The 26,002-nt window shown below is 42.7% G+C and overlaps 1 protein-coding gene across 1 annotated transcript in view; it reads right to left on the bottom strand.

Annotated features, from left to right (window-relative positions):
- LOC124114791 (dynein beta chain, flagellar outer arm-like) overlaps positions 1-26,002 on the bottom strand; it is a 156,711-nt gene that overhangs the window by 42,618 nt on the left and 88,091 nt on the right. The window contains exons 60-78 of the mRNA XM_048398229.1: positions 25,279-25,387; positions 20,912-21,063; positions 18,652-18,823; positions 16,755-16,991; positions 15,366-15,608; positions 14,618-14,823; positions 13,040-13,206; positions 12,459-12,609; positions 11,343-11,499; positions 10,598-10,702; positions 9,853-10,027; positions 9,287-9,353; positions 8,953-9,120; positions 6,481-6,595; positions 4,896-5,021; positions 3,973-4,192; positions 3,025-3,155; positions 2,092-2,293; positions 160-363 (exon numbers count right to left, since the gene is read on the bottom strand). Coding sequence (XP_048254186.1) covers positions 160-363; positions 2,092-2,293; positions 3,025-3,155; positions 3,973-4,192; positions 4,896-5,021; positions 6,481-6,595; positions 8,953-9,120; positions 9,287-9,353; positions 9,853-10,027; positions 10,598-10,702; positions 11,343-11,499; positions 12,459-12,609; positions 13,040-13,206; positions 14,618-14,823; positions 15,366-15,608; positions 16,755-16,991; positions 18,652-18,823; positions 20,912-21,063; positions 25,279-25,387 — 3,107 coding nt within the window. The remainder of the gene's footprint in view (positions 1-159; positions 364-2,091; positions 2,294-3,024; positions 3,156-3,972; positions 4,193-4,895; positions 5,022-6,480; positions 6,596-8,952; positions 9,121-9,286; positions 9,354-9,852; positions 10,028-10,597; positions 10,703-11,342; positions 11,500-12,458; positions 12,610-13,039; positions 13,207-14,617; positions 14,824-15,365; positions 15,609-16,754; positions 16,992-18,651; positions 18,824-20,911; positions 21,064-25,278; positions 25,388-26,002) is intronic.

Raw genomic sequence — 26,002 nt, 5'->3', positions numbered from 1 at the left:
AAATTTGTGGTAACGCCTATGGTCCAATGGTAAAGTACTGGCTGAGTAGATTAACTCATTACCCAAGTTTAACTTCATGCTGACTATACGTGTTTGATCCTTGCTAATTGAAATCAGAAAAAGTGTGCCCAGTAAAGTGCCAGTTCTCAGATTTCCTACCTTTCCTAATCCAGTCATTGAGAGTTGGTTCCCCGATCAGCAGTTTGATGAGGCTGCGCACATACTTGTTGTACTGCATCGTTGTGAGTACTGGGGCAGTACTGTCTGAGTACTGGCTGCCATACTCATCATCATCCTCTTCTGCTATTCTCTCCAGACCTCCAGCACCCAGCATGGGATCTCCTACATCAGCCAGGACATCACCTGGTGGCAGATACATAGCAGCATCTCATAGTCATCACTCCAGACATACCCACACAACTGAAATGAACTAACTAAAGAACGAGAGGTGAGGTGAGGTGAGGTGAGGTGAAACGTTCAAGATAACTACACTTATGCCAAGCACCAGGCAGGGTAACAACAAGTTCCATCTTTTAATATCTTTTTGAATAATTCTTGTTTGCTTGCTTGTTGTTTAACGCCGCACTCAGCGATATTCCAGCTATATGACGATGGTCTGTAAATAACCGAATCAGGACCAGACAAGCATAGTCGCCTTTTACGGCAAGCATGGGTTTCTGAAGACCAATTCTACCCCCGATCTTCACAGGTCTTGGAATAATTCATTTGAATGACATCGTTACATACTTGTTACATCTGCTGCTAAAAACAAGGTGTTTATGTTTATATTCAAGTTGGTATTTCCGCTATCCAACATGTGCAGTGAGGCAGTCTCATTGTTGATAGTCATTTTGGAGACATAAGTGTGAAGTTAATTAATGCAGGCAAACACCACTCTAATTCATGTTTGCGGTAATTTGAAGAGTTACAGAAATATGCCCCACAAGGCACAATGGCTTAAATCTACCAAGTCAACAAGTCTGACAACACTATCCAATTTAGTCACCATTTACAAGCAACAGAGTGCTGGGAATCTACTTTAACCAGGGACCCACTCTTAACCAGAGAACCTCTAAGCAGAGACCCACCCTAACCAGGGACCCACACTAACCAGGGACCCACTCTAACCAGAGAACCTCTAAGCAGAGACCCACTCTAACCAGAGACCCACTCTAACCAGGGACCCACTCTAACCGGGACCCACTCTAACCAGGGACCCACTCTAACCAGGGACCCACTCTAACCAGGGACCCACTCTAACCAGAGAACCTCTAAGCAGAGACCCACCCTAACCAGGGACCCACACTAACCAGGGACCCACTCTAACCAGAGAACCTCTAAGCAGAGACCCACCCTAACCAGGGACCCACACTAACCAGGGACCCACTCTAACCAGAGAACCTCTAAGCAGAGACCCACCCTAACCAGGGACCCACTCTAACCAGGGACCCACTCTTAACCAGAGAACCTCTAAGCAGAGACCCACCCTAACCAGGGACCCACTCTAACCAGGGACCCACTCTAACCAGAGAACCTCTAAGCAGAGACCCACCCTAACCAGGGACCCACTCTAACCAGGGACCCACTCTAACCAGAGAACCTCTAAGCAGAGACCCACTCTAACCAGAGACCCACCCTAACCAGGGACCCACTCTAACCAGGGACCCACTCTAACCAGAGAACCTCTAAGCAGAGACCCACCCTAACCAGGGACCCACACTAACCAGGGACCCACTCTAACCAGAGAACCTCTAAGCAGAGACCCACCCTAACCAGGGACCCACTCTAACCAGAGAACCTCTAAGCAGAGACCCACCCTAACCAGGGACCCACTCTAACCAGGGACTCAATCAATGGATCTGTTTCCACTGACAAAGAAATAGGACCAATGGGTTTTTTCCATATAATTTAGATAGAGACAACTTCAACAAACTTCGGAGAAGCCATATTTTAGACCATGACTGCAAATTTCAGGTTTCACTGCTCTTGTTACAAAGAAATATTTGAAAAGAAACATATCTCCATATTTGCAAGTGAGACAAGTCAATTTCCATTTGCACAAAATGCAAGGGTAATGCAAGATGGTAGTACCTGTGTCAGCCTCTCCACTTGTCTTGGTCCTCTCATCCAGTGTTCTGTCTTTCTGGTCTGATGGTTTTGCTGTTGATTTGGGGGTCCCTGGTGCCTTGGGTGTGGCAGGGGGGGATTCTCCGCCCTCTCCCAGCTCCTCGGCCTTGGATACCTCTTGTTCTCTTTCTTCCTTCTTCTTCCCTCCTGCATCTTCCTCTCCCTCCTCACAACATACATCACACATAACCATTTCATGCAAACCTTTCATAACTGCCAAATCTGTAGTCTGATTAATACACACAGCCATTTCTTTTGCAATAAACACACTGCCTAATAAAGTATGCAATCAGTGTGAGAACAGACCAACACAATCAGGGTCAGATGACACACCAACACAGCCAGCTTCTTGCTGGCTCCAACTTAGCACACCCAACAATCACATCCCCATATTAGTACAAGTATGTGTCCCTATGGAAGAACTAGGACAGCATGGTATTACTGGTATACTACAATACGCTTTTGAAACGATACATGTTGCAATTCTTTTCTGTGTTTCGGTAAGGTGTTTGGGTAAGAATATATATCAAATTTCGTCATTATTTGTACCATGGAACCTAATCATTCATGAATGATGTTTTCCTTTGAAACTGATCCAAATGGTGGAAACACAGGTGATTTTTTTTTCATTTTATCCTCATTAACATCCAGGGCCCGGTTCCTCAAAGCGATCTTAGCGCTGTGATGATCGTAAGCCTGTGCTAAAGTATGGGACTTACAATCACCTTAGCACTAAGATCGCTTTGAGGAACAGGACCCAGAGCTGTTGGGGTACGATGACATCCTTTAAACTAAGTCACAGAGCCTGACCACCAGACCCAGTTTAATCCCTTCTTACAACACATAACAGAGCTTGAGGGACCTATTCCAAGCCAGCTCCCCAGACACAAACCCTACCTTCTCCCTGTCGTCGATGTCGTCAGGAATGTCCTGCTCCCCTTGTATGACGGACATGTAGTCGGCCTCGTAGATGGAGCTGGCGCCAGAGGCTGTCTTCAGGAAGTTGATGGACCAATCTATGACCCGGCCTGAAGATCAGAGTGAAAGAGGTCTACAGCCTGCACTAGGTGGTCCTGCACATAAATCTCTACCTACGTCGTGCAGGGCTGCAAAGCACTGATACACACTCTAACAGTTCAAGAATCAATCTATGATAAATCCTTGAGTCTGGTAGCCTGAACATGGGTTTTAGGCATCAATGTCAGCAGATTGAATATGGGTAGGAATTAGATAAAAACATTTTGGGAGTCACAATGAAGATTTGTTGAACAGGGTTTCATAATGAATGACTGTATGTATTTTAGATTATTTTCAAACATAATAATGAAATAGAAGAAGAATGATACAGAAGAATGACCTGCAATGTGTTAAAATCAGTAAATATTCAAGAACGTCCTTATGCTGTTGGTTTCAGACAGGGGACTACCCACATAGAAGCAAATCAAGGCTGAGAATTGGGTCCTGTTGTAATTCTCTCAATGACCATAAGACAAGACCATAATCACTTTCAGCCCAGTACTGATTAATCATTCGATTTCCAAAATGGAGGAGGGCTATAGCTTATTCATTTCAAAAAACAACACATTTATTTTGGCACACAATTAGTCATAAGCGTGTGAGTCTGATATTCAAGTCACAGTTGAGATGAAGCTGAAGGTTTAGAAGGGGGTGTGATAATCTAACAATCATATTTTGGATTACCGGGTAGTCTTATGAAGTTAAGTACAGTTTCAAAGTAAGTTTTTACTTCTAATTAGAACAGAAAATTTATGTGTACTACTTATTACAGATAACAAATATTGGTATACTTTTGTATGTATCACTTGTCAAATCACTTGGCCATACCTCTGAGTCCATCAATGGAATCAATGACAAGAGGGACACCCCTCTCCCTCAGACAGTTGGGCCAGTGGACGGTCAGCATCACACGCCGAAAGTTGTGGTGGTAGGGACCGAGGTACGTGGCAAAGGCTGCCGACATCCCACAGCCACCCGGAATGGCCACCAGGCGGCGCTTGTGTGAGTCATAGATCTGCTGACCTCGCTGTCTCTCGCCTTTCAGGATCTATAAAACGCAGACAGCCAAATAAAATGTCTGTGGAAACTGAATACATAACGCATGTATGTAGAATAGTGATGGCAAAAGATTGGAAATTTGTTGGTTGTTGTTTAATGCCGCACTCAGCTATACTTCAGCTGTATGACGGCGGTCTGTACATAATCGAGGCTGGACCAGACAATCAAGTGATTGACATCAAGAGTATTGATCTACACAATTGGGATACGATGACATGCATCAACCAAATCAGCGAGCCTGACCACATGATCCCATCAGTCGCCTCTTACGACAAGCATAGTCACTTTTTACAACAAGCTGAAGACCTATTCCTCCCAGGATCTTCACGGGTCAGTGATTGAAAGAGAAAAGTTGTGTGCATTATCTCGTAGTAAGTCATATGATATATTGTTTTATAACAATTTAAAACTCCAAGTTTTCACTACAAGTCGCTAATGTCACTTTTCTTTCTGACTATGCACTCATTCCTTCTGACTTGTGAAGATAAAGCTTCAGTCAACTTCAGTGTACGCATGACCAGATTGTGTCGTATGTGTATCTAAGTAGTTTTTGCTAGGGAGCTGGTAAAACCCTTTCCAACTGGACATATTTCACCCACTCTTGAAAACCTACAGCGGGTTTTCAGTAGAATCGGGTAAAAGAGGGTCGGGACCCTGGGTAGTAAATTTGGACATATATACTGAACACTGACCTTCCTGAGCTGTGCAGCTGTGTCCAGCATCTTCTTCATCTTCACCGTCTTCTCCTCCTGCTCATTCTTGTCAATGGTGGCCTCCTCAAACCCTCGTGCCAGATCTGCCAGACGAATCTCTAGAGCCTGCAGCATCACATATCAGTTGTAAGGATATTTTATACAGATGATGAGAGTCTGCAGATGTCTAAGTTTAACTTGTTGTGTATCGGTGCTCTCTGATGATGGAGTCTATGTCTATATGAGTGAGTGAGTGAGTGAGTTGGGTTCAACGCCGCTTTTAACAGTATTCCAGTTATATCGCGGCGTGTCAGCTTAATGTGGGAGGAAAGCCCGAAGTGATGCAGGTCTCAGACGTTTACCACTTCGGTGAAACCCACGAGCACGGGTATGGTGCTGACAAACCTAGAAACATAATCGGGGCGAACCAGGATTTGAACCCACAATCATAGGTTTCTGGCGTACCCAAGGGACGCAACTCTGCACAGCGAATCGCTATGTCTATATGAAGTGATGCAACTGAAAGGACTTAGCTTATCAAGATACAAATGAGTTCATTCCAAGTTTTAAGACATTTAAGCTCTATGACGGCATCATGTAAATAAGAATCTGGACCGGACAATCCAGTTATTGATAATGTTAGCAACAATCCGTGCCGTTGAGTATAATGATACAAAATCAGGCAAATCACTGAGCGTGTGTGGTCAGCTTCTTTACACAAATTGAGGAAGCTGTAATGACTGTTGCCAACCGTGTGCGACAGCATCTTTCTTCTTGGTAACCTTATCAAATAATCTTATATTTACAAGCGAAACACTGTTCAAAGTACAGTAACAGCAGTCATGAATACATACTCTGCTCATTTCCATTCAAAGGATTGCAGTAACTTGTGCAACAACACTTTGAACGATAAATCTTTGTCATTGACGAGTGAGCTTTTAGCAATATTCCAGCAATATCAAGGCAGGGACACTAGAAATGGGCTTCACACATTGTACCCATGTTGGGAATCGAACCCGAGTCTTCGGCGTGACGAGCTAACGCTTTAACCACTGGGCTACCCTACCGCCCCTCATTGACGAAGACAGGGCTACATGCATTATCTTATTCAACGTAATAAGCTCCCAGGGCGTTCTCAAAATTAAAAAATGGGGGGCTCTTATTAGAATATAATTTTGGTGAAAGAGTTGAAAGATAATAAATTTTGTGGTTTATGCTGACAGGCTGAAGTGAAAAGTCTGTGCATGTTATACACGACAGAAATATTTTTCCAGAATTTAATTGCCAGTAATTAAGGGTGTATATAACACACAAGTCTGTATTATACACGAATAAATATGGCTTGTGTACTTTGATATATTGGAAGGGTGCTAATTAGAATTGTTCACTAGCCAATATATTAGCAAATATCGCCATGGGTGCTTATTACGTCGATTACGGTAATTTCATTACACATTTTAGGTCAGGGGTCGACACTCGCATCAAATTTCATGATTTACTGTATCAGGGAGGGCACCGTGTCAGGGACAGGTGTCTCATGAGAAACAAGATATTTATTTGAACAAGCTTGATGAACAGGACCCACCTTTCTCTTACTCTCCAGTGTATTCATCTTGTGTTCTGCACTGTCCACAGCCTGTGTGGTCTCATCAACCTTAGCATGGAGCGGCTTCACCTTGGACAGCATCATGCGGTGATATCTGGAGTCAAGATACACAAATACATATGTCAGTAACATCGCTCAGCTTTCAGGTATCTTGTTCACACCCTATTTCCACGAGATGTTTCACAATATCATTTTTAATGCTCGGTATATTGGGTGATTACAAATAGCGATTTTTATGTTTGCCAAATACCTTTGAAACAGTTCCGTAAATCCAAAATGCAAGTTGCATTCTGGAGTTTGTCTGGGGCAGTGATGTAATGCCAAGTCATCACATTGGCTCTCTCATGATAATGTCTCTCTTATGACAATGGCTCTCTCATGATAATGTCTCTCTTATGACAGTGGCTTTCTCATGATAATGTCTCTCTTATGACAGTGGCTCTCTCATGACAGTGGCTCTCTCATGATAATGTATCTCTTATGACAGTGGCTCTCTCATGATAATGTATCTCTTATGACAGTGGCTCTCTCATGATAATGTATCTCTTATGACAGTGGCTCTCTTATGACAGTGGCTCTCTCATGATAATGTATCTCTTATGACAGTGGCTCTCTCATGATAATGTATCTCTTATGACAGTGGCTCTCTTATGACAGTGGCTCTCTCATGATAATGTATCTCTTATGACAGTGGCTCTCTCATGATAATGTATCTCTTATGACAGTGGCTCTCTCATGATAATGTATCTCTTATGACAGTGGCTCTCTTATGACAGTGGCTCTCTCATGATAATGTATCTCTTATGACAGTGGCTCTCTCATGATAATGTATCTCTTATGACAGTGGCTCTCTCATGATAATGTATCTCTTATGACAGTGGTTCTCTTATGACAGTGGCTCTCTCATGATAATGTTTCTCTTATGACAGTGGCTCTCTTATGACAGTGGCTCTCTCATGATAATGTATCTCTTATGACAGTGGTTCTCTTATGACAGTGGCTCTCTCATGATAATGTATCTCTTATGACAGTGGCTCTCTCATGATAATGTCTCTCTCATGACAGTGGCTCTCTTATGACAGTGGCTCTCTCATGATAATGTATCTCTTATGACAGTGGTTCTCTTATGACAGTTGCTCTCTTATGACAGTGGCTCTCTTATGACAGTGGCTCTCTTATGAAAGTAGGTTTCTTATGATAATGTATCTCTTATGATAGTGGTTCTCTAATGACAGTACTTCTCTTATGAAAGTAGGTTTCTTATGATAGTGGCTCTCTCATGATAATGTATCTCTTATGACAGTGGTTCTCTTATGACAGTTGCTCTCTTATGACAGTGGCTCTCTTATGACAGTGGCTCTCTTATGAAAGTAGGTTTCTTATGATAATGTATCTCTTATGATAGTGGTTCTCTAATGACAGTACTTCTCTTATGAAAGTAGGTTTCTTATGATAGTGGCTCTCTCATGATAATGTATCTCTTATGACAGTGGCTCTCTTATGACAGTGGCTCTCTCATGATAATGTATCTCTTATGACAGTGGCTCTCTCATGATAATGTATCTCTTATGACAGTGGCTCTCTCATGATAATGTATCTCTTATGACAGTGGCTCTCTTATGACAGTGGCTCTCTCATGATAATGTATCTCTTATGACAGTGGCTCTCTCATGATAATGTATCTCTTATGACAGTGGCTCTCTCATGATAATGTATCTCTTATGACAGTGGTTCTCTTATGACAGTGGCTCTCTCATGATAATGTCTCTCTTATGACAGTGGCTCTCTTATGACAGTGGCTCTCTCATGATAATGTATCTCTTATGACAGTGGTTCTCTTATGACAGTGGCTCTCTCATGATAATGTATCTCTTATGACAGTGGCTCTCTCATGATAATGTCTCTCTCATGACAGTGGCTCTCTTATGACAGTGGCTCTCTCATGATAATGTATCTCTTATGACAGTGGTTCTCTTATGACAGTTGCTCTCTTATGACAGTGGCTCTCTTATGACAGTGGCTCTCTTATGAAAGTAGGTTTCTTATGATAATGTATCTCTTATGATAGTGGTTCTCTAATGACAGTACTTCTCTTATGAAAGTAGGTTTCTTATGATAGTGGCTCTCTCAAGATAATGTCTCTCTTATGATAGTGGCTCTCTTATGAAAGTAGGTTTCTTATGACTTTGGCTCTCTTATGAAAGTAGGTTTCTTATGATAGTGGCTCTCTCATGATAATGTCTCTCTTATGATGGTGGCTCTCTTATGATGGTGGCTCTCTTATGACTGTGACACAGTTATGGTAGTAGCCTTCCAATGACAGTGGTTCCCTTATAATAGTGGCTCTCTTGTGATAGTATCTCTCTTATGACAGCGGATCTCTGATGATAGTGTCTCTCTAATGACAGTAGCTCTCTTATGAAAGTGACCATCTTACAAAAGCAGACTTACTTGACAACTCCACGAACCCATTTACAGAGAGATCCACAGGCTGAGTTGGCTGCCTTCCTCTCCAGGTTGTCCGGGTCAAATGATGCTTTCTTCAGGTAGGGCTCCACAAGACACAGCGTCGCCTCTGGCAGCTGGGTGTCATCAAATGACATCAACTCCTCAATGAACCTGTCACCAGAAGAACGCCAGTCAATGTTTGGAAGGTGTAGTCGACAAGCCTACTAATCTCAGACTATTGGGCTTGTGTTAACATTGAACCTGCATTGAAGAGTGTCTATGTATGGAGGCCTGATGCTGCTGGCTCCTGGCACTACCTCTAGTTGCTGGGACCTACCTCTCTAAGTTGGCCATCTGCCTCTTTGCTCCTTTCTGCCAGGTCAAGTCAGCCGATGGGGACTTCACTGTACACACAAAGGAGAATTGTACAACAGACTGCACCATTTTATCAAGTACACTTTTAATTTTTCAAGTAACTTTTGTTTCTGACTGTAGAAATTATCAGGAACCATCCTATGAGTGTAACTGCACATTCTTCACAAATAATAATAACATACTCAAAAAAAAATTGGAGTAGTAATAACATTCAGTACAAAAGCTCTAACTTCAAAATTCAAGTACTATTGTCAGCCTGTATGACTAGTGTAAGATAACCTGGTGACAAGCTGGTAAAAATCTGGTAACAAGCTGGTGACAAACTGGTGACAAGCTGGTAACAAGCTGGTGACAAGATTGTAACAAGCTGGTATCATACTGGTGACAAGCTGGTGACAAACTGGTGACAAGCTGGTAACAAGCTGGTAACAAGCTGGTGACAAGATTGTAACAAGCTGGTATCATGCTGGTGACAAGCTGGTGACAAGCTGGTGACAAACTAGTAACAAGCTGGTGACCAGTACTTACAGATCATGATGATGGTAGCCATGAGGTCCTCGATGTCGATGATGGGTTTGGACATGGCTCGGAGTTCCGCCAGCTTTTCAATGTTCATGTTCTGCACTACCTTCTTGGTGTCAGCCACTATTGCTATAGCCTTGTATACAGCTCTCTCATGGGCCACTTGGTACTCGGGCAGCAGCTGAAACACAGGCACAAAAACACATCTACATGGGAGGAGTCCATCATTTCAACTAAATCATTGTAAAACAATTCATGCAAATTTTCAACCAAAGCACACTAATTAAGAACAGTTTGTTTTAAAAAGCAATGTTCCAACCAAAGCATGGTATCAAAGAACAGTCAGTGCTCATAAGCAATTTTCCAACCAAAGTACAGTATTGAAGAACAGTTCTTGTTTTATCCCTTTAATGCTGAAAACACAGCATCTTTCACGTCTTTGGGTATGAAACCTTTGACCTTTCGCTCTCTGGTTTGACACTATACCCACAACACGACGAAGGTGGTTTAATAATGTTGTCAGGTATAGCAATGCAAGCTGCAACAACCGTAACAGGTTTTTAATAACCACATTTCTTCTGCCTCTTTGGAGGATGAGATTAATTATTTGATACCCTCATGTTACAACATTTGAAACTTCAGGTTCACACAGACGTTTTAAATGAAATATCCAGGCATAAATTACTCAGTTTTTGGCAAATGTTGAAAACGTAATGTTTATCTCGTATATTGCTGTCTTTCTGGTACCCACTTTCTTCAGCTTGTGTATCTTCTCCAGCTGGTTCTTCACCACCTTGATCTGCTGCTCTGTAATGGCCGTGTCCTGTCCGATCTGGGACAAGATCTTGATGGTGCCCTGTAAACAGATGTGAATAGTCTTTTTGTTGAAAATGATCTTAAAATTTTCAAAACCTGGAAAATACTCAGTTTTGTCAATCCAATGGTTTATCTTTCCAACATATTTTTTTAATAAAATAGACTGGAAATAAATTAAAAAACACAACCAAGAAAGCTAATGTCCTATTGAAATGTCTTTGTTATCTGTCAACATTTTGTGCAAACAGATATTATTGACAGAACAGAGAAATTGATAAATTCTGCAATTCTTCAGCAAAAATAGCAAAATCACTGACAAGGAGGAATTCTTGAATCATCCCCAAGATCAATAAATCTGATAACACTTTGTACAAGTTTTCTTATGATGCCACAGCAGATTCATTGAGAGATATATTATGACACCAGTTAGACTCTCTCTGCCGTTATAAAAGTAGCATTGAAGCCAACTCACGCATTATCCCACAGTATTTGAAATTAAGCACATAAATCAAGACATCTCTGACCCAGCCCTACTGCTAATAGTTAAATATTCGGCGTGTCCTTACCAACAAATACCATAACAGCAAATCACAAGGACCCATACACCCCACTTGTTTTCAAACAGTGGACACTATTGTTTCAATGGTTAATCTGCTTTCTCTACCCCTGTGTCAACTCACAGCCTTGCGTTCAGTGAGCACCACCATCTCATGTTCTAGCTGCTTCTTCAACTTGATGGCCACTTCGTTCTCCCGCCGGATCTGCTGCAGCGTCTTGGTCACGGCCATCTGGACTTCATTCACATCACTGTGTCGGCTGCACGTCAGCGAGATGAACCTGCAGCACATCATGTGCAATGGAAGTAGTCTTCTAGAGTCTGCATCTTTATACAAAACGGCCCCAAGTCTGGGCGCACATGCATTATACCCACAACCTACAGGCCCATAGGAGCATTTCTTAGAGTGGGGGGCTGAAACATACACTTTCATAGCTTTTCGGGTGGGTGGGTGGGTTGATGGGATTGAGGTAAATTCCACTTGTAAAAGTTTGTTGATAAAAGAATTTGGTGGGAAAAAGTACCCCCAACCCCCCAACCCTGTTCCTATGGGTCTGACCTATCACATTCCCCAGCTTCACACACTCGGGTTAACTCAGTTCAATAGGACCTCAGCAGGAATCAATACAGGAAGAATCTGGTAGCAGCTGTAAACTATCAATGATTAAATGGTTTCTGTTTGCTTCTGTCTTCAAATCAAAGTGAAGCGAGGTTCTGACAGTGTTAAGAACAGATTAAGTGGTCACCGTAATATACAAACAAACCACATATGTCAGAATCTGGTGTTACAAGAACAACAGTATATTCATGCAAGCCCCTGCTTCATTGCTGCCCAAGGTATAAACTTCCATGCAAGATTCGTGAATCCAGTGTTGGAGTAAAGTAAAAGTTACCTTGAGTACATATCTGTAGTAGTGGATCCTATACAATACAACCTCTTCAGTGTTAGTAAGGAAAATCTCACACACATCTTTCTAGTACAAAACTAATTCATGAAAGAAATATCCACTGTGGAGGGTGCTTTGTTGAATAATGCTTGCACACAGAAAGGCTTGGACGCTAAAAATGTTTGTAGCTACACAATGCAGGGTTAGAACTAAACTCAATGGCTTTACTAGCCCAGGTAAATATAAAATGCCCGTGTAGTGTTGGGGAAATAGGGAAATTGATAGATTTTTACTAGCCTCAGGCTAGCAGGCTAGTGTCAAGTTCTGACTCTGCAATGTATCCTGTGACATACCTCTCCACAAACTTTTCATACGAGGTGTTGGTGATGTGTGAGTACTCCCCCGAGTCCCGCTCCTGTCCGTCCTGCTGCCGCAGCACCAGATGCATGGAAGCCAGCATGTGGGCGATGTTCTCACGCTGGACATCCGACATCCACGCAACACCTACACATACAAATTTGGCTGCTTACCAGCAAAACAACTGACATATTTTGTTGTTGGTTGGTTGGTTTGTTGTTCAATGCACTCAGCAATATTCCAGCTTTATGACTGCGGTCTGTAAATAATCGAGTCTGGACCAGACAATCCAGTGATTGATATCATGAGCATCGATCCACACAATTGAGATCGATGACATGCTTCAAACCAAGTCAGCGAGCCTGACCACTGATCCCGTTAGTCACCTCTTACGACAAGCATAGTTGCCTCTTATGGCAAGAATGGGTTGCTGAAGACCTATTCTACCCCGGATCTTCACGGGTCTGGCATATTTGATAAGACGAGGTAACTTTATTTTCTGGTTTTACTTATGAATCTCTACTTTCAATGTAGCAACAGAAAGCAAATATTATTGAATCAGTTTGGCAAAAACTACCTGCTAGGTGATAGAAGGCGTGTTCCACTAGCTGGGACTTGCTCCAGTGAGGGAACCAGATGAGGTTCATGTTCTTGGTGAACGCTGGGTACTCGCGACACCGGTGCTGGAACTTCTGCCCACCGCGACCCGCGATCAGGCACACACGGAAGTTGTTCCTCACAGTCCTGTCACACACATCACACAAGTCCTTTATATCATTACAAACTAGAAATTCACTGGGAAACAAATAAAGATGTTTTGGTTTACCAGTTAGAATTGTGTACTGACTGAGCAATATCACGGCAGGGAAACCGGAAAATGGTCTTCACACATTGTACCCATGTGGGGAATCGAAGCCGTGTATTTGGCGTGATGAGTCAATACTTTAACCATTAGTCAACTCCACCCCGCCCCGCCCTTTAGAAATGAAGTGAGCCATCTAGAAGAATAACTTTCATCACATGTCATTTCACCAAGGCAAGATAATATGTTTTAAGTTTGAAAGTTTGACCCCTTCCTTTCCATTGAGACTGATATTTCCTTTTCCCATTTTCATTTCTGAATACCCAACTGAGAGTCATACTGAGCATTAAGTGTGTTCATATAATCATTTTCAATGTGTATAATAGCCACATTTTCCAGTTGTGGGCTTGGCAATTGGAACTTATGTAACCATGCCATCATTTTATCCAAGCCTTTATGATTTTAACAGTGCCATTATGATTTTAACCATGCCATTATGATTTTAACCATGCCATTATGATTTTAACAGTGCCAATTTGATTTTAACAGTGCCATTATGATTTTAACCATGCCATTATGATTTTAACAGTGCCTTTATGATTTTAACCATGCCATTATGATTTTAACCATGCCATTATGATTTTAACCATGCCATTATGACTTTAACAGTGCCTTTATGATTTTAACCATGCCATTATGATTTTAACCATGCCATTATGACTTTAACAGTGCCATTATGATTTTAACCATGCCATTATGATTTTAACAGTGCCATTATGATTTTAACCATGCCATTATGATTTTATCCGTGCCATTATGATTTTAACAGGGCCACTATGATTTTTACCATGCCATTATGATTTTATCTGTGCCATTATGATTTTAACCGTGCCATTACAATTTTTATCCGTGCCATTATGATTTAGCCATGCCATAATGATTTAAATGGTGCCATTATGATTTAGCCATGCCATTATGATTTTAACAGTGCCAAAACAATTTTATCCGTGCCATTATGATTTTATCCGTGCCATTATGATTTTAACAGTGCCATTATGATTTTAACAGTGCCATAATGATTTCAATGGTGCCATTATGATTTAGCCATGCCATTATGATTTTAACAGTGCCAAAATGATTTTATCCAAGCCATCATGATCTTAACAGTGCCATTATGATTTTAATAGTGCCATTATGATTTTAACAGTGCCATTATGATTTAGCCATGCCATTATGATTTTAACCATGCCATCAGCAATAAAGTAAAAGGAATTCCAAATCCTCCACCAACTTTCTTCAAACATTATACATTCAAAATGCCTAAAATGCTCTGTGGATATCTGTGTGTATTACCTGAGGAAGAAGTTCCAGGCCACGTCTCTGGTGTATGTAAGTCCTGCCTGGGTCACCTCAGTCCTGATGGAGTTGATGATGGTGGTCTGTTCCTCATATGAGAAGAGGTGTGTGATGGAGCCAGACACAATGAACTCTATGAGGAACACAATGAAGTCTTCATCCAGCAGTTCCTCCTCATGGAGCAACAGGAGAATGTTCTCTCCCTGGGGGAGAAAGTTGAGTGAGTCAGGAGTGAGTTTTAGTGGGTGAGTGGGTAGGTTGTTTTATGCTGCATTTAGCAATACAGTCAAGTTTCGTTAATCAGACACTCGTTAAAATGACAATCGGCTTTATCCGACACTAATGATCGGAACCAATTAAATCAGCCCTATTTAGACCCGTTAATCCAACAGTCTGGCACTCCGACTCCGACACACCTAATTTGCAATGAATTACTGAAATCCCTCATTAATCAGTCTCATTAATCAGACACAGTGATCAGCATACGCCCGTACTCCAAGACTATTATTTTTTTAGCCTTAACCGGGCTAGTGAAATATCAATTGCTTGGTACATGTCTCTCAACCCAATCATAACATGTGCATCAACGATAAATAGGCAACATTCACTTCCTTCACACTGGGAGAAACTATTAACAGAGTTTGTTTTCTATCATGGAATGTCAGTTTCTTGTGGGAAGAAATCCCAAAGTGAAGCTTTTTTCAGAAGTTTTTGGCGAGCGCCTAATATTCTCCCTGGGAATTACCTTGGCTCCAGCCCTGGTGTAGCCGACGACCAGGTCCGCCTTGAATTGCTCCATCTTGTACTCCGAGGCCCCAGACAGAGGGCTTGGGTTGATCTGGTAGATGGTGTAGTTGCACAGGTTGGCTGCCAGCTTCACGATGATGGTACACCGGCCTGGGCAGCCCTCCGACACTAGCACAGTGTTGGCTCCTTCATGGGGGGAGGCGATGGTCCGCGCTAGGCGGCATACCTGCTCTATGACCGTCTGAATGAAAACACAGCTTGTTATGTTGAATCTCTACTGAAGTCCAATCTTGAATAAATCAAACTAAAGATTGGCAATGTCAGGAGTGAGTAAGTCGCCTACACTTACGGAATGAACCGAATTGAAATTGAATTGAAATTGAGTGTGTGAGTTACATTTTATACATTTTATACTTGTTAGCTTCATGTGGGAGGAAAGCCTAAAGCAGGGTAAGAAATTAAGTTTAAGTTATTTGTACTACTCTGCAAGAAAGATCTGCTCCACAACTTCCTCATCTACCTCATTGTAAAAGTGGTACTCCACAAGGCAATGCCACTAGTCTTAGAGCAGCAGGTTTATGTTCATTTCAAACCCTGTAAAGGGATGAAGGTCTGGCATGGGTATAGTTCTGCTAAACCAAGAATCAATATTAGGGTGAATATAAGATTTGAACAAACCATCAAAGCATTCTGGCACACCCTGAACCAACTGAGTAAAACTTGCCTGCTCCAACATAGCTCACCTTACACAGGCCAGCTTGATCCAAGAGTGTCAGACTTGCCCGATACAAGATAGCTCACCTTTCACAGGCCAGCTTGATCCAAGAGTGTCGGACTTGCCTGATACAACATAGCTCACCTTACACAGGCCAGCTTGATCCAAGAGTGTCGGACTTGCCTGATACAACATAGCTCACCTTACACAGGCCAGCTTGATCCAAGAGTGTCAGACTTGCCCGATACAAGATAGCTCACCTTACACAGGCCAGCTTGATCCAAGAGTGTCGGACTTGCCTGATACAAACATAGCTTACTTTACACAGGCCAGCTTGATCCGGAAGTGTCTAAATTGCCTTATAAATACAACATGGCTCACCATACACAGGCCAGCTTAATCTGGGAGTGTTTAATTTGCCAGGTACAACATAGCTCACCTTATACAGGGGCAGTTTGATCCAGGGGGTGACTAACTTGCCTGATACAACATAGCTCACCTTACACAGGCCAGCTTGATCCAAGAGTGTCGGACTTGCCTGATACAACATAGCTTACCTCACACAGGCCAGCTTGATCCGAAGTGTCTAATTTGCCTGATACAACATAGCTCACTATACCCAGGCCAGCTTGATTTGGGAGTGTTTAATTTGCCAGGTACAACATGGCTCACCTTATACAAGGCAAGCTTGATCCGGGGATGTATCTTATTATACTCTTCCACTCCTCTCTCCATCAGTTCCTTCACCTCCTGCAAGGAGGACATGGGTTTGTACAGGTCAGTCTTGGCATCCTTCTCTGACACGCTGGCACTGTGGCGCGAGTCTGTCCTGCCTGCCGTCACGATGCCGCTGTCCTGCTCGATGAGGTTGCTGAACATGGGCGGGTTGATGGAGGTGACGAGCTGGATCTGTTGGTGAAAACAGTTGGATCACATCTTGAACAATAGACTTACACGTAGTCCAAGAATATTACTTAAGAATAAATACCCATAACATAAAAAGTGAAATTCAAACGGAGCCCATAACAATGATTAATTTCAAAATTTATGGCAATGATGTAAAAGAGGTAGTGAGTGAGTGAGTTGAGTTTAACGCCGCTTTTAAAAGTATTCCAGTCAAATTGCGGCGTGTCAGCTTAATGTGGGAGGAAAGCCCGAAGTGATGCAGGTCTCAGACGTTTACCACTTTGGTGAAACCCACGAGCACGGGTATGGTGCTGACAAACCTAGAAACATAATTGGGGCGAACCGGGATTCTAACCCACAATCATAGGTTTCTGGCATGCCCAAGGGACGCAACTCTGCACGGCAAATCGCCTTAGATGACTGGGCCACCCGTGTCCCCTAATAGAGGTAGGATATTCGAAGGAATTATGTGTGTCACGCCATATCCACTCACAAATGCATGCTTATAGCTCTACATGAAAACACACATAGAGAGGGACATAAGCATAATAAGCCTGAACAGATCCGTTTTCAGAGCAGCTTTAAATGTTGTTAGAGATGGTGATTTCTTGATGACCAAAGGTAGAAAATTCCACAGATGGGTGCTTAGTGTGAAAGTGTTCTGTAGTCAAAGGATTTTAGCCTTCTTTTGTGAATTGTTAGCTCTCTCTATGCTCTCTTATTCTATCAATAATATGAGGAATATTGCATGTGCAATAGAACCAACATGGAGACGGTCATATCACAGGGGATGTATTTACACCCCTGCCAAGCTGATATAGCATGTCAAGGCCTTTTGAATGGGTGACCGATATCAGCCGGGATGGTAAGAAATTGGACTTATGTCTAGGTGACGATGTCTTCCAAGCAGGGAGCAAATGTATTGCATTCACCAATCTCATTCAAATCAGATCTTAGTTCTCTCTACCGCTAAACAAAGATCTGAGGACATCCCATTACAGGTCACGTTAGACCGACCTTGCGCAAACTTTGACCGACCAATGGAATGACTGACAAGAAGTCAACATTAGCCAATCAGAAGGCAGCTTTCTTATGCTTTACAGCACTAATTTCAAATTGGGGACTATGCTTCGAAACATATTTGGACAAATTCTTGATTAAAAAATTGAAACCTGAACAAAAGAACATTCATGAATGGCTAATTGATGGTCTAGATTGTATGGATTCAGTCATTAACCCGTAACTATCGTTCGGAATACCCTGTGTTAAAGTTTTCGAGGTTGCATGATTAGGAATCACATTCCGACTGTCACTTTCATGATCTGGTAAGCGACGCTCTGATTGGTCAGGTGAGAGGTCGTTCTGACTAGATGACTAGGATGTCCTCAGATCTTTGTTTAGCGGTAGTGAGAACTAGGATATGAATTTAATGATATTGTACATTCACTTGCAAAGAGATATATATTTTACAATTTGATGTTATGGTATATGATAAAATAGGTTATTATATGGCAGTTTTCATATCATACACCATATCCACCCAAGACCCCCATATCTTAACCTCTAAATATTAACACTAAAATCTACTGAAAATGCTGCCGAGAGACTATTTCGGACAAGTTGACTCCCACATTTTTGGCACAGCCTGCAGTTAGTTTATTACCTGTTCCTCGTTAGTGAACTGTTTCCTCACTGCTGTGGTGAAGGCTTGCTTGAAGCGGCGGAAGTCTACATCATTGACCATCCGTCGGCCATAGATCCAGAAGCACTCATGCTGCCATAGGTGGAGGATGTGCTTGCGTGAACTGTCAGGCTGCTGGGACAGACAGATGTTCCTGCAAACAAACACAGCTCGGGTGTCTACATGCTCAGATTTCATACAGATACATCTTTTCATTTTTCAGCAGATGTGAGGTGAGGTGAAATTGGGTTTAACGTCGCGTCCAAGGTTATTGCACTTATATAGCGACGTGCATGCACGTGTGTGTGTGTGGCTGCTTGTACTAGTCCGGACTGATGCCGATTTATAGTGCTAGCTCACTGAGATACCATGCCGCAGTTTAACATGAATATCCCACTCAGACACAGTATACTGACTCCGAGCCGACCAGTCCTTGTTTTAGTCCCTTTATGCCGAGCTCCAGACAGGGTAACAACAAGTACCATCGTTTAACGTCTTTTGGTATGACGCAGCCGGAGATCAAATACCAGACCTTCCGCTGTCCGGGCGGATGTTCTACCACTAGACCACGGAGACGGTCCTTTTTCAGAGATGCCAACCCAAATTGAAGCTTTGGAGTAGTCAGTGGTGTGAGAACTAGAATTTTAATGTGAAAACAGTGCCATTGAAAACATGGTTCATATCACTCGTGCATTAACAATTTGTTCTCTGTGAATATTTGGGGGAGGACAAACTTTACAGCATAATTCCAAGCAAAACAGAAATAGCTATTACGCCAGTGTTTGGTATCTCTGTAGACAGGCAATATTTTGGGAGGCAACTCAATTTCTCCAGGAGGCAAATTCCCAATGAAATAAACCAATGTAAATGATGCTTCTGATTCATGATTGACATCCACATTATTATCCAGTCATACAACAAAACATCTCATTTCTAAGAGGTATCAAGAAGATATAATTCAAAAGGCAGAGTCAGTGGGTGGGTTAGGCTTAACACTACTTTAAATTGTATTTCAGTTGTATCGCGGCATGTCAGATTGACGTGAGAGGCAATCCCAAAGTGAGGCAGGTCACTTCGGTGAAACCCACGAGCAGAGGTTGGCACTGACAAACCTAGAAACATTATCAGAGTGAATCTGGAATTCGGAGCCATGCCTATTGAACGCAACTCTGCAGAGCAAATTGCGGGGCCTCAGATGACTGGGCCACCAGTGGCACCCAAAGCATAGAAACTGCAGCTGGTATTTGAAAGCACTGACTTCACAAAGAGCAACTTGTCAACTTTATAATAAATAATGGGATCCAAATTTAAATTTTGCAGGTGGTCACACTTTATGATCAAAATATTTGCTGAAGGAGGAGGTTGTATAAGGACCCTTTTTGGAAAGGTCAAATTTTAAAGTAGTTGAAAACCTTCTGAAATATTTGTATGACAGATCTCAGACATCGTCAGACTGACAACTACCCTATTTCTTTCTTACACATGCAAGTTTTGAACTTCTGACTAGATCAAAATACCGTAGTCGACATAATGAGTGCCCAGGGCAATCTCAAAATTATAAATAGGGGGTTCTTATTAAAATATTTTATTGATGAAAAACAACAGAGTTGAAAGATCGTAAATTTCGTGGTTTACGCTGACAGCCTGAAATGTTTATATACGACAGATATATTTTTCCAGAATTTAATTTCCCATAAATAAGGATGCATATAACACACGTATTATACACGAATAAATAAGTCTTGTGTACATAGATCAGTCAGGAGGGGTGCTAATTGGGATTGTTCACTAGCCAATAATATATTAGCAAAATTTGCCGTGGGAGCTTATTATGTCGAATACCATAAGCATAGCTAAAATGAGTGAAAAAGCCTGAAGCAGCTTTAAATGGAAATCTAAGTATGAGTAAGTCTATGAGACAAGATGAATTTCCAACCATATGTTAGTACTGTTTTTATCTAAGTCTTCTATAAAATTCAGAATTTTTTTGAAAACTTCTAAAATCAGCCTCAACACAAATTGTCCTTATCTATTATTTTCGTGTTTTCGTAAGTCCAAAAAATGCAATTTTCATATCACTTTATAAAACCTTTGCTTAACTCTTAAATAATTCTAATCCTGTGGGCCAAAAAGGCCCAATAAAAGTTATCCCACCTCGTCAATTAGGGCTGACATCTGGAATTATACAATAGAGTTAACTGACAGTAACACATGGATGATGGGTTTGAATGGTCAACGTTACCTGAAGATGGTGGACAGATCCCTGGTTGTGAAGATGTAGTGACATCGAGGTGCTGTTGGAAGGAACATGGTCCTCAGCCTATCCTGCAGTTCCACAGTCACCTTGACGATGAGGCTGACACATGACTTGACTGTATCCTCCAGCCGGGTGCTCTAACAAACCAGAGATACATCAGTGAGAGAGTGAGTTGGGTTTAACACAGCTTTGAACAGTATTCCAGTCATATCACAGCATGTCAGCTTAATGTTGGATTGGTTGGTTGGTTTTTTGTTTAACGCTGCACTCAGCAATATTCCAGTTATAAATAATCGAGTCTGGACCCGACAATCCAGTGATTGATATCATGAGCATCGATCAATGCAATTGGGATTGATGACATGCATCAACCAAGTCAGTGAGTCTGACCACCCGATCCCGTTAGTCGCCTCTGACGACAAGCATAGTTGCCTTTTAGGGCAAGCATGGGTTGCTGAAGACCTATTCTACCCCGGATCTTCAAAGGTCGTTTAATGTAGGAGGAAAGCCCGAAGTGATGCTGGTCTCAGACATTTACCACTTTGGTGATACAAACCTAGAAACATAATTAGGGTGAACCTGGATTTGAACCCACAATCACAGGTTATTGACTTGCCAAAGGGACACATTTCTGCACACCAAATCGCACAGCCTTAGGCGACTGGGCTCGTGAACACCTGGTGTCATCAGTGATGTCCAGTGATCCATTTATATAATTTTCACAACCCCTTGACAGACATTGAAACGCTGGTCTCTGGTGTCACAAGTAACAGCTAAACCAACTGAGCTAACCACCATCCCTTTGACAGACACTCAGTTCCAAAGTTTCAAGATGGGTTTTCATAAAACAAGATGTTGCACAAGAGCTACCCAGGTACAATTCTGTAAGAGCTACCTAGGTACAATTCTGTAAGAGCTACCCAGGTACAACACTGTAAGAGCTACCCAGGTATGACACTGTAAGAGCTACCCAGGTACAACACAGTAAGAGCTATCCAGGTACAACACTGTAAGAGCTACCCAGGTACAACACAGTAAGAGCTACCCAGGTACAACACTGTAAGAGCTACCCAGGTACAACACTGTAAGAGCTATCCAGGTACAACATGTGAGAGCTATCCAGGTACAACACTGTAAGAGCTATTCAGGTACAACACTGTACGAGCTACCCAGGTATGACACTGTAAGAGCTACCAAGGTACAACACTGTAAGAGCTATTCAGGTACAACACTGTAAGAGCTACCTAGGTACAACACTGTAAGAGCTACCCAGGTACAACACTGTAAGAGCTATTCAGGTACAACAATGGAAGAGCTACCCAGGTACAACAGTGTAAGAGCTACCCAGGTACAGCAATGAAAGAGCTACAGAGCTACAACACTGTAAGAGCTACCCAGGTACAACACTGTATGATGAACCAAGGTACAACGCTGTAAGAGATACCTAGGTACATCACTGTAAGAGCTACCCAGGTACAACAATGGAAGAGCTACCAAGCTACAACACTGTAAGAGCTACCCAGGTACAACACTGTAAGAGCTACCCAGGTACAACACTGTAAGAGCTACCCAGGTACAACACTGTAGGAGCTACCCAGGTACAACACTGTAGGAGCTATTCAGGTACAACACTGTAAGAGCTATCCAGGTACAACACTGTAAGATGTACCAAGCTACAACACTGTAAGATGTACCAAGCTACAGCACTGTAAGAGCTACCAAGGTACAACACTGTAAGAGCTATCCAGGTACAACACTGTAGGAGCTATCCAGGTACAACACTGTAGGAGCTACCCAGGTACAACACTGTAGGAGCTATCTAGGTACAACACTGTAAGATGTACCAAGCTACAACACTGTAAGATGTACCAAGCTACAGCACTGTAAGAGCTACCAAGGTACAACACTGTAAGAGCTATTCAGGTACAACACTGTACGAGCTACCAAGGTACAACACTGTAGGAGCTATCCAGGTACAACACTGTAGGAGCTATCCAGGTACAACACTGTAGGAGCTACCCAGGTACAACACTGTAGGAGCTATTCAGGTACAACACTGTAAGAGCTATCCAGGTACAACACTGTAGGAGCTACCCAGGTACAACACTGTAGGAGCTATTCAGGTACAACACTGTAAGAGCTATCCAGGTACAACACTGTAAGATGTACCAAGCTACAACACTGTAAGATGTACCAAGCTACAGCACTGTAAGAGCTACCAAGGTACAACACTGTAAGAGCTATCCAGGTACAACACTGTAGGAGCTATCCAGGTACAACACTGTAGGAGCTACCCAGGTACAACACTGTAGGAGCTATCTAGGTACAACACTGTAAGATGTACCAAGCTACAACACTGTAAGATGTACCAAGCTACAGCACTGTAAGAGCTACCAAGGTACAACACTGTAAGAGCTATTCAGGTACAACACTGTACGAGCTACCAAGGTACAACACTGTAGGAGCTTTCCAGGTACAACACTGTAGGAGCTATCCAGGTACAACACTGTAGGAGCTACCCAGGTACAACACTGTAGGAGCTATTCAGGTACAACACTGTAAGAGCTATCCAGGTACAACACTGTAGGAGCTACCCAGGTACAACACTGTAGGAGCTATTCAGGTACAACACTGTAAGAGCTATCCAGGTACAACACTGTAAGATGTACCAAGCTACAACACTGTAAGATGTACCAAGCTACAGCACTGTAAGAGCTACCAAGGTACAACACTGTAAGAGCTATCCAGGTACAACACTGTAGGAGCTATCCAGGTACAACACTGTAGGAGCTACCCAGGTACAACACTGTAGGAGCTATCTAGGTACAACACTGTAAGATGTACCAAGCTACAACACTGTAAGATGTACCAAGCTACAGCACTGTAAGAGCTACCAAGGTACAACACTGTAAGAGCTATTCAGGTACAACACTGTACGAGCTACCAAGGTACAACACTGTAGGAGCTTTCCAGGTACAACACTGTAGGAGCTATCCAGGTACAACACTGTAGGAGCTACCCAGGTACAACACTGTAGGAGCTATCCAGGTACAACACTGTAAGATGTACCAAGCTTCAACACTGTAAGATGTACCAAGCTACAGCACTGTAAGAGCTACCAAGGTACAACACTGTAAGAGCTATCCAGGTACAACACTGTAGGAGCTATCCAGGTACAACACTGTAGGAGCTACCCAGGTACAACACTGTAGGAGCTATCCAGGTACAACACTGTAAGAGCTATCCAGGTACAACACTGTAAGAGCTATCCAGGTACAACACTGTAAGAGCTACCCAGGTACAACACTGTAGGAGCTATCCAGGTACGACACTGTAGGAGCTATCCAGGTACAACACTGTAAGAGCTACCCAGGTACAACACTGTAAGAGCTACCCAGGTACGACACTGTAGGAGCTATCCAGGTACAACACTGTAAGAGCTACCCAGGTACAACACTGTAAGAGCTACCCAGGTACAACACTGTAGGAGCTACCCAGGTACGACACTGTAGGAGCTATCCAGGTACAACACTGTAAGAGCTACCCAGGTACAACACTGTAAGAGCTACCCAGGTACAACACTGTAGGAGCTACCCAGGTACAACACTGTAGGAGCTATCCAGGTACGACACTGTAGGAGCTATCCAGGTACAACACTGTAAGAGCTACCCAGGTACAACACTGTAAGAGCTACCCAGGTACGACACTGTAGGAGCTATCCAGGTACAACACTGTAAGAGCTACCCAGGTACAACACTGTAAGAGCTACCCAGGTACAACACTGTAGGAGCTACCCAGGTACAACACTGTAGGAGCTATCCAGGTACGACACTGTAGGAGCTATCCAGGTACAACACTGTAAGAGCTACCCAGGTACAACACTGTAAGAGCTACCCAGGTACAACACTGTAGGAGCTAACCAGGTACAACACTGTAGGAGCTACCCAGGTACAACACTGTCGGAGCTATCCAGGTACGACACTGTAGGAGCTATCCAGGTACAACACTGTAAGAGCTATCCAGGTACAACACTGTAGGAGCTACCCAGGTACAACACTGTCGGAGCTATCCAGGTACAACACTGTAAGAGCTATCCAGGTACAACACTGTAAGAGCTATCAAGGTACAACACTGTAAGAGCTACCCAGGTACAACACTGTAAGAGCTACCCAGGTACAACACTGTAAGAGCTATCAAGGTACAACACTGTAAGAGCTACCCAGGTACAACACTGTAAGATGTACCAAGCTACAGCACTGTAAGAGCTACCAAGCTACAACACTGTAAGAGCTACCCAGGTACAACACTGTAAGATGTACCAAGTTACAACACTATATGTTCCATGCACCCACCTTGTCGTCGTGGATGCTGCTGCCGTGGTGTGAAGAGGACACGATGGAGTCGGGAGTGACGAAGTGCGTGTGTAGCAGAGTGGTGAATATAGTCTGTAGCTCAGTGCTCCTGTACAGACACACAACAGGCAAGTGCTTACACATAGAACACAGAACATAACACACTAGCAAGGCAAGAGAAATCATGCAGCTGCTGGCAGACAAGCAATAAGGGGAGGCAATGACTGAGTGGATTCTTGTACAGCTCCGTCCCTCGTGATGTACAGCTCTGAACAGCTGTGTTCTATATTGTCTCAACTAGAGTCAATTAAAATCAGCTTTGAATAATTCCTCGCAGCACATATCAACATTGTCAGACTCACAGCTTGCATCCCCTGGTAACCTTTTTTGTGGTCTTATTCTTAAGATGTGCTGAAACTTATCACCCCTACAACCCTTCATCACAAAACCTTTTGTTCAAATGTTCTGTAAAACATACATGGTATACATTCTTGTATGCAATAAATGTGTTTGCATGATCGTTCCTATTACGTGGTTATGAATAGCAGGGGAATCCCAGATGGTGGACATATTTTGGAAGTAAGAAACAAATTTCAAAAATCCTTTGGAGTTTGTTATAACTGTTTAAATGTAGATCTGGGGAGAAAACAACTTATCCCTCTTGACATTCACTAGCCCTGACAAACACAGCTTAGTAGATCAGAGGATATAAACATACAGTTTC

The sequence above is a fragment of the Haliotis rufescens genome, unplaced genomic scaffold (genome assembly GCF_023055435.1).
Source record: "Haliotis rufescens isolate VD_foot unplaced genomic scaffold, xgHalRufe1.0.p SCAF_18, whole genome shotgun sequence".
NCBI classification, from domain to species: Eukaryota; Metazoa; Mollusca; class Gastropoda; order Lepetellida; family Haliotidae; genus Haliotis; species Haliotis rufescens.
Note: the sequence above shows the minus strand (reverse complement) of the source record. Positions and strands in the feature narration are given on the sequence as shown.